Source organism: Cordyceps fumosorosea (genome assembly GCF_001636725.1).
Source record: "Cordyceps fumosorosea ARSEF 2679 chromosome Unknown scaffold_1, whole genome shotgun sequence".
Lineage (NCBI taxonomy): Eukaryota > Fungi > Ascomycota > Sordariomycetes > Hypocreales > Cordycipitaceae > Cordyceps > Cordyceps fumosorosea.
The window spans coordinates 1,260,175-1,274,909 of record NW_017387301.1 but is presented as its reverse complement, the minus strand read 5'-3'; the positions used below and the strand labels follow the sequence as shown (position 1 = coordinate 1,274,909).

The 14,735-nt window shown below is 55.1% G+C and overlaps 6 protein-coding genes across 6 annotated transcripts; 3 read left to right on the top strand and 3 right to left on the bottom strand.

Annotated features, from left to right (window-relative positions):
• Positions 1-2,420: 2,420 nt before the first annotated feature.
• On the top strand, positions 2,421-3,152 carry ISF_00420 (glucokinase; the record flags this gene model as incomplete). Its single annotated transcript, XM_018844027.1, has 2 exons — positions 2,421-2,645; positions 2,709-3,152. 2 exons carry the CDS (start codon positions 2,421-2,423, stop codon positions 3,150-3,152), a joined length of 669 nt encoding a protein of 222 aa, XP_018708477.1.
• Positions 3,153-4,650: 1,498 nt separating this feature from the next.
• Positions 4,651-6,217, bottom strand: ISF_00419 (Lipoamide Acyltransferase; the record flags this gene model as incomplete). The annotated part of the gene is made up of 2 exons (XM_018844026.1): positions 4,651-5,933; positions 6,049-6,217. The coding sequence occupies 2 exons, from the start codon at positions 6,215-6,217 to the stop codon at positions 4,651-4,653; spliced, it is 1,452 nt and encodes a 483-aa protein (XP_018708476.1).
• A 1,162-nt stretch (positions 6,218-7,379) lies between these two features.
• ISF_00418 (ATPase assembly factor ATP10, mitochondria) lies at positions 7,380-8,580 on the top strand (the record flags this gene model as incomplete). The annotated part of the gene is made up of 2 exons (XM_018844025.1): positions 7,380-7,756; positions 7,848-8,580. 2 exons carry the CDS (start codon positions 7,380-7,382, stop codon positions 8,578-8,580), a joined length of 1,110 nt encoding a protein of 369 aa, XP_018708475.1.
• Positions 8,581-8,793: 213 nt separating this feature from the next.
• On the bottom strand, positions 8,794-9,643 carry ISF_00417 (Golgi SNAP receptor complex, subunit 1; the record flags this gene model as incomplete). Its single annotated transcript, XM_018844024.1, has 3 exons — positions 8,794-9,303; positions 9,388-9,501; positions 9,575-9,643. 3 exons carry the CDS (start codon positions 9,641-9,643, stop codon positions 8,794-8,796), a joined length of 693 nt encoding a protein of 230 aa, XP_018708474.1.
• Positions 9,644-10,320: 677 nt separating this feature from the next.
• On the top strand, positions 10,321-11,100 carry ISF_00416 (60S ribosomal protein L35; the record flags this gene model as incomplete). Its single annotated transcript, XM_018844023.1, has 3 exons — positions 10,321-10,395; positions 10,635-10,774; positions 10,869-11,100. The coding sequence occupies 3 exons, from the start codon at positions 10,321-10,323 to the stop codon at positions 11,098-11,100; spliced, it is 447 nt and encodes a 148-aa protein (XP_018708473.1).
• Positions 11,101-12,196: 1,096 nt separating this feature from the next.
• Positions 12,197-14,252, bottom strand: ISF_00415 (Zinc finger, C2H2-type/integrase, DNA-binding protein; the record flags this gene model as incomplete). The annotated part of the gene is made up of 2 exons (XM_018844022.1): positions 12,197-12,660; positions 12,716-14,252. The coding sequence occupies 2 exons, from the start codon at positions 14,250-14,252 to the stop codon at positions 12,197-12,199; spliced, it is 2,001 nt and encodes a 666-aa protein (XP_018708472.1).
• Between the last annotated feature and the right edge of the window lie 483 nt (positions 14,253-14,735).

The window sequence follows — 14,735 nt, the reverse complement described above, 5'->3', positions numbered from 1 at the left end:
ACTGGCTTGAACTTTGGAAGCCAAGATCCCCACTCATCGCTGAACTACTGCCCAGCGTTTTGGAGCTAGGTATTGTTCTTTCTGGAATCAGCCGAAGAATGCTTCGGCGCCACTGGTTAGCGGGGTAATAATGCAGTTTTTCTGCAGGACCTTTTGGCACAGGACATCGCTTGTGGTGGGGTAGGTAAGTAGTGAGTCTTTGGCCGCTGTCGCTCGTGATGGATACGTGCTCACTCCTCAAGCAGTCCGAAGAGAGCATTAACTTCAATTGAGGGATGAGAATATGCGAGCGGATAGCCCTTTGCCTATAGGGTGCATCATTGTAGCAGCCCTTGCTATTTCGGTCATCAGCTTGGCAAGCCATTTGTCAATATACGACGCGATCTGCCTCGCTCCTCGGGCCATACGTCAGCCCTCAGCATTATTCTGTCAAGGCGCCGCAGTGCGGACAAAACAACGCAGAAATGAGCCACAGCGCCACTACCATGACATGATCAAATCCAGGCGAACGCCATGAGGGCAAATATCACCCACAATTGCGCATGTCACAACACATCGACAGCCCAGATTAATCTATAGGGTAGGTTGCATAAGTGGTGGTCCCGCTCGGGTATGCGCCGCCTATCAAAGATGCATCCATAAGCTATGTAACTGTGTACGGAGTACGCATCTCTACTATGGACGAATTTGCAACAACTGGTCAGCACGAAATCGCCAATTGAATCCTATAGCGCAATACTCTTGAATAAGACGTCAGCAATAATGGGTATGTAGCTAACGCACGGCGGCAAGTTTAGCCGAAACATGGATGTCGCTGATGGGACCTACATACCTACATCGGTACTTAGGAGAGAGAACCGCGAAAACATTCCATACAAGCTCCAGAAACAAGCAGTGGCGGCATCTTACGCATATCTACGATCGGAACGGAATATGCATGATCAATCCCCTATTGTGGCTCTAGCGCGCCTGTTAGCCCGACATTTAACGGCGTTGACACGCTGTGCGAAGCGGCTGCCTATTACATCCAGTGTTGAGTCTGTTGACAAAGCTGTCACCCCCACGGCCAGCCTAGGGTATTCACCGTTTAAAAGGGAAGAAATTGACAACCGTGATGCGAATGAAGGACGGAATCGCCTTACTTCTCGGCATGTCACAACATTTGCAAGGGAGATACGGATATCTCGGCCAGATTGAACGCCAGCTTGCGTCATTACAGTACCTTGGATCGCCTTTCATACTGGGGGCAGGTGCTCGCCTCATCGCATGATAATTCTCGTCACAGCAACAACCGCAAGATTCATCGCCCACCTGGGTCTGTTGGGTCAGGTTATTACGGACCCTGGCCCGCCTCACCCCTGTCCCGCGACCGTTTGGCGCACAATGACACAACCCCCTAGCCCCCTGCCTTCCGCCGCACCGGGATGCCTCACTCTGCTTTGATCACTTGCCTGGCCACATCTCGGAAATCACAGTGGGTTGCGGGATATCTAGATGACGAGACGGAAAGACCAGCCCAGCCATTACTGTAAGCCGTGACGAGCTTTGCCACTGAGAAGACAAATGCAAGTCCTGCAACTTATTGGTCGCTCCCTTCTCAACATCACCGGTATTACTTGGCGTCGTAATAGGTTTGTGGAACCCGTGGAATATCCTGGATGAAGCTAAGAATACTTGCTACTGCAAGCCCAGCCCTTTTTGGCGCCCAAAGAGGCACATATCGCCGTGGATTGCTAGATGCGTTATGCACTAAATAACTTCCAGGCGCAACTCCCGGGCAGCCGGTTCAGCGTCCCCGGCGGTCTTTGGAAGCGAATGAAAGGATGGGCAACAGGCATATTGCCAGCTCACAAAACCTTGGTCTCAATGACGCGCGGAAAGGCAACCCACATAATCATACGAATCAGTTATTAGGCTCATCATGAGACCCGCCAATCAGCGACAGACCCAACTTGCCCAACCAGTTGGAGGGGAATCCCCAGCTTTGGCAACAAGTGACCAGGTGGACGGGTGCAAGGTTTTCCCTCACCCCTTGCGCTGGGGGTCGGCTGGGCGGAAGAGACAAAAGGGAGCCCATGGCCTCGACTTCTAGCGCCTCTTAACAATCCTGAACGTCTCCTATTTGCTCGGCATTTTTTTGCACTGGTATCTCTTCTCTCCCATACCTTCCTCGTTCAACATCCGTCTCGGAACGCGCGCTTTGGTTCTAGCGTCGATCACACAGCTGCACGGCTAGTTACTAGGGACAAGGTTACCTACCAAGCCTACTTGGTCAGCCCGACAAGAAGAGACTTACTTGTACGGAATAGCTTACCTGGGACTGCCGAATCACGTCCTCGTTGCACAGCACCTACCGGCTGTCACATATATACTGTTGCTTTCCCTCCCTCCACTTCCAACATCGCTCCTTCTTGCCGAGAATGCTGTCCTACGACACCGCAGTCCCCATTGCTGCCAAAGGGCAGGACACCTCACCTGCGCCGCTGACGGCTACATTACCAACCAGCATCGTCGGTTCCGCTGAAAAGCCAGCTGAGATGCACAATCATATCTGGCTCGTAACGGGGCCAGCTGGATGTGGAAAAACCACCATTGCCGAGCACATCGCAGAAGCCAATGGCATGCCGTACATTGAAGGTGATTCTGTGAGTGAAATGATGTTGCCAGTGCTTGTGAGTGCACAATGGATGGCTAACCGACATGCATAGTATCATACAGCCGCCAATGTGGAAAAAATGAGAACAGGCGTGCCATTGACAGACGCGGACAGATGGGATTGGCTCACACTGCTCCGTGATGAGTCGATGCGCCGCCTCGCCGAGGGTCCTCCATCTCACGGCGTCGTTGTTACATGTTCAGCCCTGAAGCGCAAGTACAGGGACGTCATCCGCGTCGCGGCGTATTACAACAGCAACATCTTGATTCATTTCATCTACCTGGATGCGTCGGAAGAGGTGCTTCTGCAAAGAGTCTCTGCGCGTCAAGGCCACTACATGGGGGCCAACATGGTGCAGAGCCAGTTCGACATTTTGGAGCGTCCGGCAGTGGATGAGACGGATGTCTTTAGCATCGATGTCAGCCGATCTATCGAAGAGGTCAAGCGAGATGCGCTCGCTCAAGTTAACGAGGTCATGAACTCAGAGGGCGTCTGATCATCTGGCTGCTGTATTATACCTTGGACATTGTCGGTGCTGAAGCGCGAGTACAGCAAGGAGATGCCATCCTGTCACGGCGCATTACAGCGGCAATTACCTTTTCTTCTTTTGAGGAATGGATTTGTATGACACCTCCGTGTGATTATGAGGCTTGAATTGAGATGGAAAGAAGAGGACGGGACGGCAGGGGGCGGATAAGGTGCAGCGGGTGGCATTCTTCTTGCCGTTACGGTGTCTCACCTGTATACCGTACGTATGTCTAGGCTGCGCCTGGCTATGCAGTTTTCATTCTTTTCTTTTTGACTTCATGCACAGAAGCTTGGCAGCAGGGCAGCAACCTGGCAATGTACTTTTTATTCTCCGTCTTGTCTTGATATTCTTGTACCTCTGTCCTAGTTTGTGATATTGTTGGTCGTTGATCTGATTTTCTTGTTAGGATGCTAGATGGGACGCTAGATAAAGATAAAAGAAGCCGTGGGCGACCACGTATTGGGTTGTTTCTTTCTCTCGCACCTTTTAGCTTACTATGGGTATGCATGTATGTCTACTAACTATGCCAAGTATGCCGTTCCGCCTCCTAGGGCGTCATGTTGTTTCTATCAGTTGTACTATGCAGATGGCGGCCATGTGTTTTATGTGCATATCCTCATCACATTCAGACAGGGCTGGGGATGCAGTGTGATGGCACATCAGCCCCCTGCCAGCGCGGCCCAAGCAAACACGACGACAAAGCATGTGCCGAACAGCAAGGGCGGGGCGAGTCATGCAAGACTTGGACCCATGTAATAAATGTAAATCTCTTATGATATTTCTCTTATTGTGCCCCTCCTGTTTGCTTGTGAGCCCATTCTATAAGCTAGAATACGCGGATGGCCCGGGGGGGGGCTTGCCAACGCCACGCTCTCAGCCCGAGCGATCTTCCCGTTCAGGCGCAAAGGCGACTTGCCGACGTCTTCCTGCACCCTTCAAATCCCTGCACTGACCGGATTGCATGCATGACGGGAGGCCAGGCCTGGGGTCACGGGTGGCGATGAGCCCCCCTCTCAGCCAGCCCAGTCCAGTCCAGTATCATGTACCCCAAAGTGGCGGTAGCCTCGTCTAACATGGAAAATAAAAAAACAGGGAAACAAAAAAAGGGAAAATTCATCACTCGCCCATGCTTCGTTCGTGTTACATGGCCCCTCCCATCTTCCCCTGCCCTTCCCTCCGTAGGGTACATACATAGAAAGGTAGGCAAGGCTTCTTGACCTTTCTAGGACCACCGTGGGCGTGGGTAGCGTGAGCTGCTTCTTCTTCGCCGTGGCTTGCAGTATCTTAGCAAGCCTTGTATAGATAGCCGGATGCCTGACCAGAAGAAAAGAACAAAAAAAAAGAGTAACAGTTAAAAGAAAAAGGACAAAAAGGTCGTGAAATCATAGAAGAGACTCGCTAGATGTGATTCCGTATGCATTTGTATGTTTTATTCTTTCTTTTCTTCGCCCTTCTTTTCGCATTATTAGCGGAGGTGCATGACCATCACGTCCGGCTCCTCGACCACGCTGCGGACCACGTCAGCGGCGCGGGCCATGGTGGCGCCGTCGACGACGCGGTGATCCGCGCTCCAGCTAAAGTTGCAGACCTGCTTCTTGACGATGTCGTCGTTCTCGTCGAACGCAGGGACGGTGCGCATGCGGCCGATGCCGAGGATGGCGACCTCGCGCTCGACGATGACGGGGCTGAGGTAGGTGCCGCCGATATTGCCAATGTTGGACACGGTGATGGTGCCGCCGGCCATGTCGGCCGGCGTGAGGCGGCCCTGCTGCGCGAGCGCCTGCAGGCGGTGCAGCTCCGCTGCGATGGTGACGATGTTGAGCGCGCCGACGTTCTTGATGACGGGAACGACCAGCCCCTGCGGCGCGTCCATGGCGACGCCGATGTTGTGCTGGGAGCGCATGATGAGCGACGGCTTGCCGCCGTTGACCGCGGGGTCCAGCTCGACGCGCGCGTTGAGGATGGGGAACTGGTACAGAGCTAGCGACACGGCCTTGATGATGAAGGGCAGGTATGACAGCTTGGCAGGCTGCTCGCCGTCGCGCGGCGTCTTGGCGAGGACCTTGTTGAGGCGCGCGCGCAGGCTGACGAGGTCGGAGAAGTCGATCTCGTCGGCGTAGAGGAAGTGCGGGATGGTGAGGGAGCGCGACATGGTCTTGAACATCATCTGCTGCGTCTGCGTGAGCGGCTGTCGCGTCTCCGTCTGGACGGACGTGTCTGTCGGGGCCGCCGCGGCGGGCGCCCCCGAGCTGCCGGGAGAGGCGTCCCTGCCTTGGGCGAACTTGAGGATGTCCTCCTTGGTGACGCGGCCGTCCTTGCCGGTGCCGTCCACGTCGTTGATGTCCACGCTCAGCTCCTTGGAGAGGTGGCGGACCGCGGGCGTCGAGATGGACGCGCCCTTGCCCTTGGGCTTGGGCGTGGCGGGCGACTCCGCAGGCGGCGCGGGCGACACGGGTGCGGGGGCCGGAGTCTGAACCTCAGCCGGTGCGGGCGTGGCGGGAGCCGCCTCTTTGGCTGTGGGCGCGTCGGCGGCGTCGGCGGCAGCGCCCTGAATGTCAATGTCGACAAAGGGCTTGCCGACCTTGGCCATCTCGCCGGCCTCGTAGTAGAGCTTCTTGACGGTGCCGGTGAAGCGGGAGGTGATTTCGACCGAGGCCTTGTCGCTCTGGACCTCGCAGAGCGGGGAGAACTCCTCGACGCGGGCGCCGGGCTCGACGAACCACTGGATGACCTCACATTCGACGATGCCTGTTTGCAGTGCGGGGGGTGGTTAGCAGGGTAAGACAAGACAAGCAAAACAAAAACAAATATTAAAAAAACAGAAAAGGATTGAATTAGATGAAGCGGACGATTGAATACACACCTTCACCGATATCTGCTAATAAGACTGGCTTGACGGCGTATAGGCGTCTGGACTCGGAGAACCATCTGGGGACCCCGGATTGTGGTGATTTGCCCACGGCGACGCGGCCGACGGCCCTGGAAGCTCCCCATTGCGAGCGGAGCGCTCTCGATCCACGCTGGAGGAACATGACGATGTTCTCTTCCTGAAAGGTGACGCTCGGAGGAGAAGGAAGAAAATTGAGTAAGAGATCTGGCGGTTGACGAAGAAGAGAAAAGAAGCAAAGGACAATGTTTCCCCAGCCAATTGCGGGCAGATGAATAATTGTTGCGCGGCTCAAGACAAGGACGCATTCAGTCGGCATTGTTGGTGATGGGGAAGAGGGCCCCGCGAATAGCCGAGTCCGGGGCAACGACACCAGTAGCTTAAGCCGCGGCGCAGCGAACCTACAGAGTAGTTACAGTGAGACCAACTGGCTTGGTTAGCCAAGACCACGGGAGAACAGAGGGGTCAGATGAAGAAAAGAAAGAATGGGTCAGGTAAATTATGCACTGTGATAGTTATTATTCCAAGTGGAAGAAAAATTCAAAGGAAAGAAGCTGCCTCTACGACCCGATGATTCAGGACTGGTCAACTACATAGGACTGGTCAACTTGTACACAGTTAGGTAGTTCATGTACCCCAGCCGACCAATGGCATGTATGTACATGCATACGTGCATGGTCGCCAGGCGAGAGACTCTTAATAAAACCAACAAGTAGAACCACTGGCCAAGACGAAACTGGTGTGGACAATCTGCTTGCAAAATTTGGTAGATAAATCTGCTATCCGGATCAAACGGACAAAATGAGCGCTGCCCACGGGCTTCTTCCGACTGGTACCCATCCCTCGGAGATTTAAACGAGACAACGGGAAATCCGGCAATGAGATAAACTGTAACATGAATCTATGATACCGGAATATTAAGCTGACTCGAGTGCTAAGGCATGTAGAATGACTTCGTTAAGAATAGTAAGTCCAAGCACGAGATGACTTGACATCCTTAAGAAGTGTGACATGGAACTGCCAAGTTCATACACGCAATCTAGTCTCACTGCGCGGATATTCCTTAATTTTTTGCCATGAGAAGATTTCCTAGAAAGACATAGTTGCCAAAAATCACAAATTTCCACTCCTATTGCACGGCGAATGCATTCACTCTCTCGACCACTTTACCAACTCGACCCGCTTCCTGGCCAGGTACCGACCGTTTATTCATCACGCCCCAGAAAAAAACGTCAACGGCTTGTAGGCCAATTCTCGGCCTTCTCTTCCCAACTCCTCCATCGACCACCACAACCTCTCACTCAGCCATGTCATCGCGGCGCATAGGCTTGGCCGCCGCCGGTAGCCTCACGCGACAACACCCCTTCCCCTCGCCATGCGCGCGCTGCCAATGGCGCCGCACCCTCTCGACCACCTGCGCGCGGCGCGGGCCTCGCACTGAGAAGCCCGCGGCCGGCGCCTCCATGGACCCCCAGAGCGAGATTGCCGGCCCGGCCATCGAGGCACCGCGCAGCTACGGCAAGCGCTACGATGGCGTCTTCACACCCAAGCCGCTGCCGCGCCCGATCGGCATGCCGCTGCCCCCGCGAGCCGGCGAGAACACGGGCATCGACGACCGCACGCGCGAGCAGCGCAAGAAGGACTTTGCCGACTGGGACAAGCACCTGGCACGGCGCAAGGAGCTGTAAGTACGCGTCGGGCATGTTTTTTTTTTTTTGCCCCTCGCACAAATCGACAGCAAAGTATCAAACGCTAACGACGAATACCATTTGCAGCACCGCGCAGCTCTCACGGCCCTACTTCCGCGACTGGAATAACCTCAAGTACCACGACGGCAAGTCCTTCATCGCGCCACCGCGGCTCTTCAAGGCCGAGTTCTCCCTCTTCTTCCCCAACCTCTACGGCCAGACGCTCCTCAAGGACGACAAGGCGCCGCGCGACACCACGCCGCTGCTGACCGGCAAGGCCTCGGTCGTGTCCATCTTCAGCAGCCAGTGGGCCGAGGCGCAGACCGACAGCTTCACCTCGGCCGCGGCCAACCCGGAGCTGCAGGCCATCCTGAAGCAGCACGGCGGCGGCAGCGGCGACGGCGGCGACGGCCCCGCGCAGGTCGTGCGGGTCAACTACGAGGACAACGCCGGCAAGGCGTGGCTGGTGCGCATGTTCATGGGCTCGCTGCGCCGGCGCTTCCCCGAGCACGAGTGGGAGCGCTACCTGCTCGTGCGCCGCGGCATCACCGACCACATCCGCGAGTGCATCGGCCTGCTCAACGGCAAGGTCGGCTACACCTACCTGGTCGACCAGCACTGCCGCGTGCGCTGGGCCGCCAGCGGTAACGCCAGCGCCGAGGAGAGGGACGGCCTCAACCGCGGCCTCGTCAGGCTGGTCGACGGCATCAGGGCCGAGGCACGGCTGCCCGCCACGGCGCGAGAGCCCGTGCCCGGACGAAAGGCCATCAAGGACCTCGCCGAGAAGCGGGCCGCCGACAAGGCGGAGGCAACGACGTGAACGGGGAGCATGTAAAAAAAAAAAACCGGGCTCATTGTATATTATATTAGAGAAGTAAAGAAACCGGCCCAGATACGAGCATAGAGATGGAAACAATACGCTGATACCCCTTCCCAAACAATAAAAGTAAATAAAATAAAAAACTAGCATTCCGATAACGCCGTCCCTGTGCAGTTGTAAACCCATTGTTCCCCGCCAAACTTCAACCCCCATCTACAGGAAGAGCCAGAAAAACACAAAGCAGAACGCGATGAAGCTGCCCATGATGATGCCGTCGCGGCGCTTCTTGGCCGATATCCTGCCGATGAGCGTGTTGATGCCCGGCACCTGGCTGGCCGCGCCCGTGATGCGCCGCTGGATGCTCGCCAGCGTCTCGCGCTGCGCCAGGAAGCCCTCGTTGACCGCGTACGCCTGGCTCAGCACGCTGTCCGCCATGCCGTGGCTGTTGTCGATGCGGCGGCGCTCGTCCAGCATGTAGTCGGCCTCGGCCGCCGCCGGGTCCTCCTCCGCGCGCCGGTGCTCCGCGATCTCGGAGCGCACGTTGGTGAGGAGGTTGGCGCGGTCGCGCGCGTGCCGCAGGTTGGAGCGCAGCCGCGTCAGGTCCTTGCGGTGCGCGGCGAGCTTCTCCCGCAGCAGCGCGAGGTTGTTCTGCTTCAGTGCGGACGAGGTGAGCGCCGCCTCGGAGTCGAGGAGGCGCGACAGTTGGGCAATTGTCGACTCGCGCTGGGGCAGACATAGGGTTAGCTTTGGGCCGAGGTGGGGGGGTTCGTCTCTCGCTCCCAAGGTCGGGTTTGTTCAGGGTCGCACCTTTTCCAGTAGCTCCTCAATCTTGCTTTCTGTCGTGCGTTCTTCTTGTGTCGGTTTTGGAGGGATTGATGCTGCTGTCGCGAATTGCGAATATGTGTGGAATAGACTCTCGGCCTGTGATATGGATCAGTCATTAGCCTCCTGCCTCTGATCGTAGCGGACACCTCGGGGCTTCGTGCTAGCTCACCTGCGTCTCCAGCGACCTAGCTTGTTGCCGGAGCTGGGCCCAGCCAGAGTTCCCTGACGGTGTTGCCATGGTTTCTGGCTCGAGAAATATGTCGCGTGCCGGCGTTCTGACAATCCAAGAAGAGCAGATGTAGTCTGTTGGAGTTGGCAAGACCAGCAAGGCGGGAGTGACGATGATGAAACTGGGTCCACGCAAGTCCCTGAGCCGCCTCGGCCACCAGTTTCAACCCATAACCAGTTTAGCCCGTTTGTCGGGATGCGTTAAGCCGTTTCAGCAACGCCGGCGGCAGAATACTGCTGACCGCTTTGGACCTGTCGCTATCACGTGAGTTTCGGCACAGGGACCAGTTTGGCCAATAGAAGTCAGCCAGCCGCCCCGCATCTTTGGTCCCAGCAAATTGACTCCTGCGCCCAAATAGGCAAAGCCCTAGGGCAACTTTTTTTCCTCGTCTCGGCAAAAATTCTCAGGCTGTGTGTGCGTTAGTGTGGACTGCCTTCAGCGCCATAGGATTCCCCATCGTGAGAAGTGTGTCGAAATCCTCTCCCCCCTCTGCACTTTTCAGTCGACACTACTTCGCACATCCCCATCGAAGCCTATACACAAGATGGTGAGTAGACAATCCTGCGTCTTCTTTCGATCCTTGCCTCCATCATCCGACAAATCGAGTGGGAATTGCTCCCTAGTGGCTGAGTGCCAGGGTCGGTTTCTGTGCGCGACTGTGGTGCACGGCGGGCAGCAGGGCCGCGATGGAGGAAAATGAGATCACGACCATTATCACGAGCACAATCGCGACGGACGTCTGCAAGGATTCGACGAGCGAGGTTTTCCATATCGAATTTGGATGCGGCGAGATGGCCATGGACGACATTCAATACGACCCAAATTCAATGCTGGATTGAAAGGCAACATCTGCAACTGCTACGCCCAGACTTGACTGTCCCATCGCATGGAAAACCTCTTGCTCATCATCTTGTCGACCCGTCAAACCCCTCGCCACCACCAGCATACGACCACATTCTCACAATCGTTCGCCGCAAGGTGCTGACCAAAGTTTCTCTAGTCGTCCTCCAAGGTTAAGACCGTCCAGCTCTGGGACAAGAGCAAGGATGACCTGATGAAGCAGCTCGGCGAGCTCAAGGCCGACCTCGGCCAGATGCGCATCCAGAAGGTCGTCTCCTCCGGCTCCAAGCTCAACAAGATGTACGTTTTTCTTGCTCCGTGTGGCTCGCTTTCGCTTGCCGCCCCGGCCTTTCCTTCGCAGGTTCCAGTCCGCTAACACGGGACGCCTTTACAGCCACGACCTCCGCAAGTCCATTGCCCGCGTCCTCACCGTCATCAACGCCAAGCAACGCAGCCAGCTCCGCCTCTTCTACAAGAACAAGAAGTACGCGCCCCTCGACCTCCGCCCCAAGCAGACCCGCGCCATCCGCCGCCGACTATCGCCCGAGGACAAGGCCCGCGTGCTGGAGAAGGCCAAGAAGCGCGAGACTCACTTCCCCCAGCGCAAGTTCGCCATCAAGGCTTAGAAAAAGAGCGTCATGTTGTCGCAAAAACAACGACGACTGTTGCTCTTTTTTCTAATGGGGTGAATACGTGAGGATGAATGACAAACAAAAAAAGCAACACGGCATAATGGGTGTTGATGCGTTTTCCGGGAAATTTCCCGTTGTTTTGGCGAAGGACATCTTTTGTTATATTTTGAGAACGGGGAAACGGCGTGGCGTATCCTTTTGATATTGTCCATTCTTTTCTTATGCGAGGAAGACAGAGAGAAGAGACATTTCGAAACTTTAGCATCGCATTGGCTTTCTCGAGTGGGCTTTCCCGGATGAGAAGACCCTCGAGGAAGTCTCCTTTGTATCTTGGAAGGCGGACGGGAAAATGAGAAACTCGGGGCCGGCATGAGCTATGGGACATCACGGTTCTTGTTCTGGCCCTTGGGCTTGCGAGGCGCAACAAGACAAGTCTGCAAGTACAAAATAAAAAAGAATAAAAAGATGAGGTCATGATCCAACCTAATCATTCTGCCCCTGTTCATTTTGCCGTGACATGTTCCTCTGCTTGGCCCCCGTAAGCTAAAAACTCACATACATCAACTCAACCAGCACCGTTCATCCTTTTAAATGTACAGCTCGTCCTACCCGGCAGTGAGTGTAGCAACAGCATCGAAGGAGGCAGCCTAACATGCTTGGGCAATTCTGCTCATTAAAGGCGCTCTGCCCTATTTTCAGCTTTTCCAATGTTTCTACTTTGAGTATTTATTGGGTAGGCTGTCCAGGCCACCCTTCCAACACACGCGAAGCTTATTTCTACATCGCTGAGCTGTGTTGATTCACCTATAGCAAGGAAGTGAGTCGAGTCGGTAGCTGGTCTCAAGATTATACTTGTTTCTCATTATCTCAGTCGTCTATCATGAGTTTCATACACCTCACGGGGTAAATACTGTCTGACTATAGAAGCAATGCCACGAAGTGCAAAGACAAGAAAAAAAAACGCCATTGACCATCCACTATCCTGAAAACGCCGACCGAGATGAATCAAGATATATAAGTAACAAACAACTGTAATGTATCTGTGCAAATATTTGATGAGAAATCGAAAAAATCTGTACCTGGCGGCGCTCTAGACGGTCTGCACGATGTCAGGATGCTCAAGACCACCAAGGACATCTGCAGAGAGGGCCGGCTTGGCTATCCTGCCCGTTTTGACGCGGCTGAGGATCTTGCTGACCTCTTCGGGCTTGTCCTTGTGGTTTGTACCCATATGTCGGCGAAGCTGGTCCAACCTGTGAAAGTCTTTGCCACAAATCTCGCAGACGTGAGAGCCACGAATGTTGTGGATGCGACGGTGCTTGGAAAGGTTGGAAGATTCGCCAAACTTTTTGCCACATATATCACATTGTAAAGGCTTTGCGCCAGTGTGTGTACGCTCGTGCATTGTCAGAGCGCTTTGCTGCTTGAAGGACTGGTTGCAGCCTTCGAACGAGCAAACCCAAGGCTTCTCGCCAGTGTGAGTGCGCATGTGCTGCTCAAGGGACTGCTTGGCAGATAGAGAAGCACCGCAGATATGGCATTGAACGGGTTTGTCTAGAAAAGTCAGTGACTGCAGGGACGAGTTACAATGTGAGTGGAGTTGACTTACAGCCAGTGTGGACTTGCATGTGGCGCTCCAGCTTACTGCGTTGACTAAATGTGGTGTGTCTTGTGCAGCCTTGCCATTGGCAGTAGAAACCGGCGTGATCCTTTTTGATCTGTTTGAGGTGGTCTGACTTGCAGTGGTCCTGCAGCGCCTTGTGGTTGCTGCACCTGTGGCCGCAGATTTTGTGACCACCCATGCCATCAGGCAATAGCCAGCGGCAGATGTTTTGGTCCTCCGGCGAAACCGAGGGAGCGGCATCAGCGACAGCACTCCTCACGTCAGTGAAGTAGTTTGCGCCTTCAATTGTAGACGGAGTGGGCAGAGAGGCGGGCGTGGGGGAGAGAGATGTCGCGAGTGAGAGGTTGGTAGAGGGAGAAGTGGTAGAGGAGAAGTGGTTATGATGGTGATGGTGATCATCAAGCATGTGATGCGAGGTCGCATTTTGCAGCGTCTTGTGAAAGTTGTTTCCATTGGCCATGAGAGCGGGACGATGCTGCTGGAAGATGTGCTGAGCAAAGTCGTAGGGGTCTTGGATCTGGAAACCGCAAATAGCATCAACACCGTGTGGGCTGATGCCGTCTGGAGTTGAGTTGTGCTTTGGCAAAGAGCACATTTGCATCAGAGAGCTGGGTTTGTCGGCTATACATGAGTGCATGTGACTTTCTTGATGAGTCGGGTCATGGTACTGCATAATGTGATTGGCGAGAATGAACTCGGGAGCAATATCCCACATTTGACCAGAAAAGGCGGGGAGGTTGCCAAAGGTGTTGTCCAGAGAAAGGGACGAACAGGGGACTGTAGGCAAATCTAGATAGCCGGCATCAGCGATGCTGGGAGTCGGGGGGACAGTGTGCGATGTGGATGCAGGGGCCGTGGCCGTGATGCCCTTGTCTCCGAACGAAGTGAGGGTAACAGCGGCGGCGGCTTCGTTGTCAGAAATGGGACATGCTGATTGGGAGCAAGGCACAGACGGTGCCTTGCAGTCTTGGTCGACACAGAGGCCAGGAGGGCCACAACCATCGTCGTCGCAGCAGACGCCATGGTCCTTGTCGTCGCACTGGCTAGGGCAGCTGCCTTCGCAGTCCGAGTTGCAGGAGGCGGCGCAATCGTTTTCGTGGCAGATGTCAAAGCCAGTACAATGCATATTGTTTTGGAGCAGGGTCTGGGTGAAGATGGCGTCCCAAGGTGATGGAAAAGATTGCTGCTGCTGGTGCTGCTGCGGATCGGACGAGGATGCGCTGGGAGCAGGGATCGGGTTGGAGATGCTGTGCCTTTGGCGGGTGTGCGTCTGCGAGAGGCTGCGCGGACCCATAGCGGGGGCTCTGGGCTTCGCAGCATGGCTTTTCCCAGCGATGTTGCAGTGGTTAAAGCTGCCGTGATCGAGACACGAATCGTCGTGGAAGCCTGTGACCAAAGAATCCAGTCCATGAGACAGCGACATGTCCATAGGGAGGAGGTGGTTGATGTTGAGCGCCATGGCGGCCATGTCATTGGAGGGGGGGCCGCTGAAAGCCATGCGGGCGGTCGCGTCGTCTTCCATGGTGAGCTGCAGGAAGAGGCTCGATCGGAAAGAGTTTCAGGACAGCGATGCTGGTAAGAAGAGGGACAGACAAGGCCCTGTGTGAGGAGCGGGCGGAATATCGAGGCGGACGGAGGCTGAGGGCAAGGAAACAAGATGGGAATGAAGTGGTTTCACCGAGCTGATAAGCGCAGGGCTTATGAGCTGGAACGAGGCGGATGCGCTGGTTGGTTGGTTGGTTGGTGCTAATGATGGTTCATGGAGGAGAGAGTTGGGAGAGAGGGAGAAAAGGAAAAAGGGAGAAGAGAGTGAGTGAGGGCCGCAGGTATGAGGACATGTGTTTATGTGGGATGTCGAGAAGAGAGGTTCGAGTCGGTGGAGGCAAAAAGGAAGAGAAGAAGAGAAAAAGAGTAGGTAGTATGCAGGTTTAGCGTTTGTGCCTGGAGAGACGCAGCCAAGCGATATTACGTGCTCTCTATCCCCTCTACTAGCAGACGAGCAGGA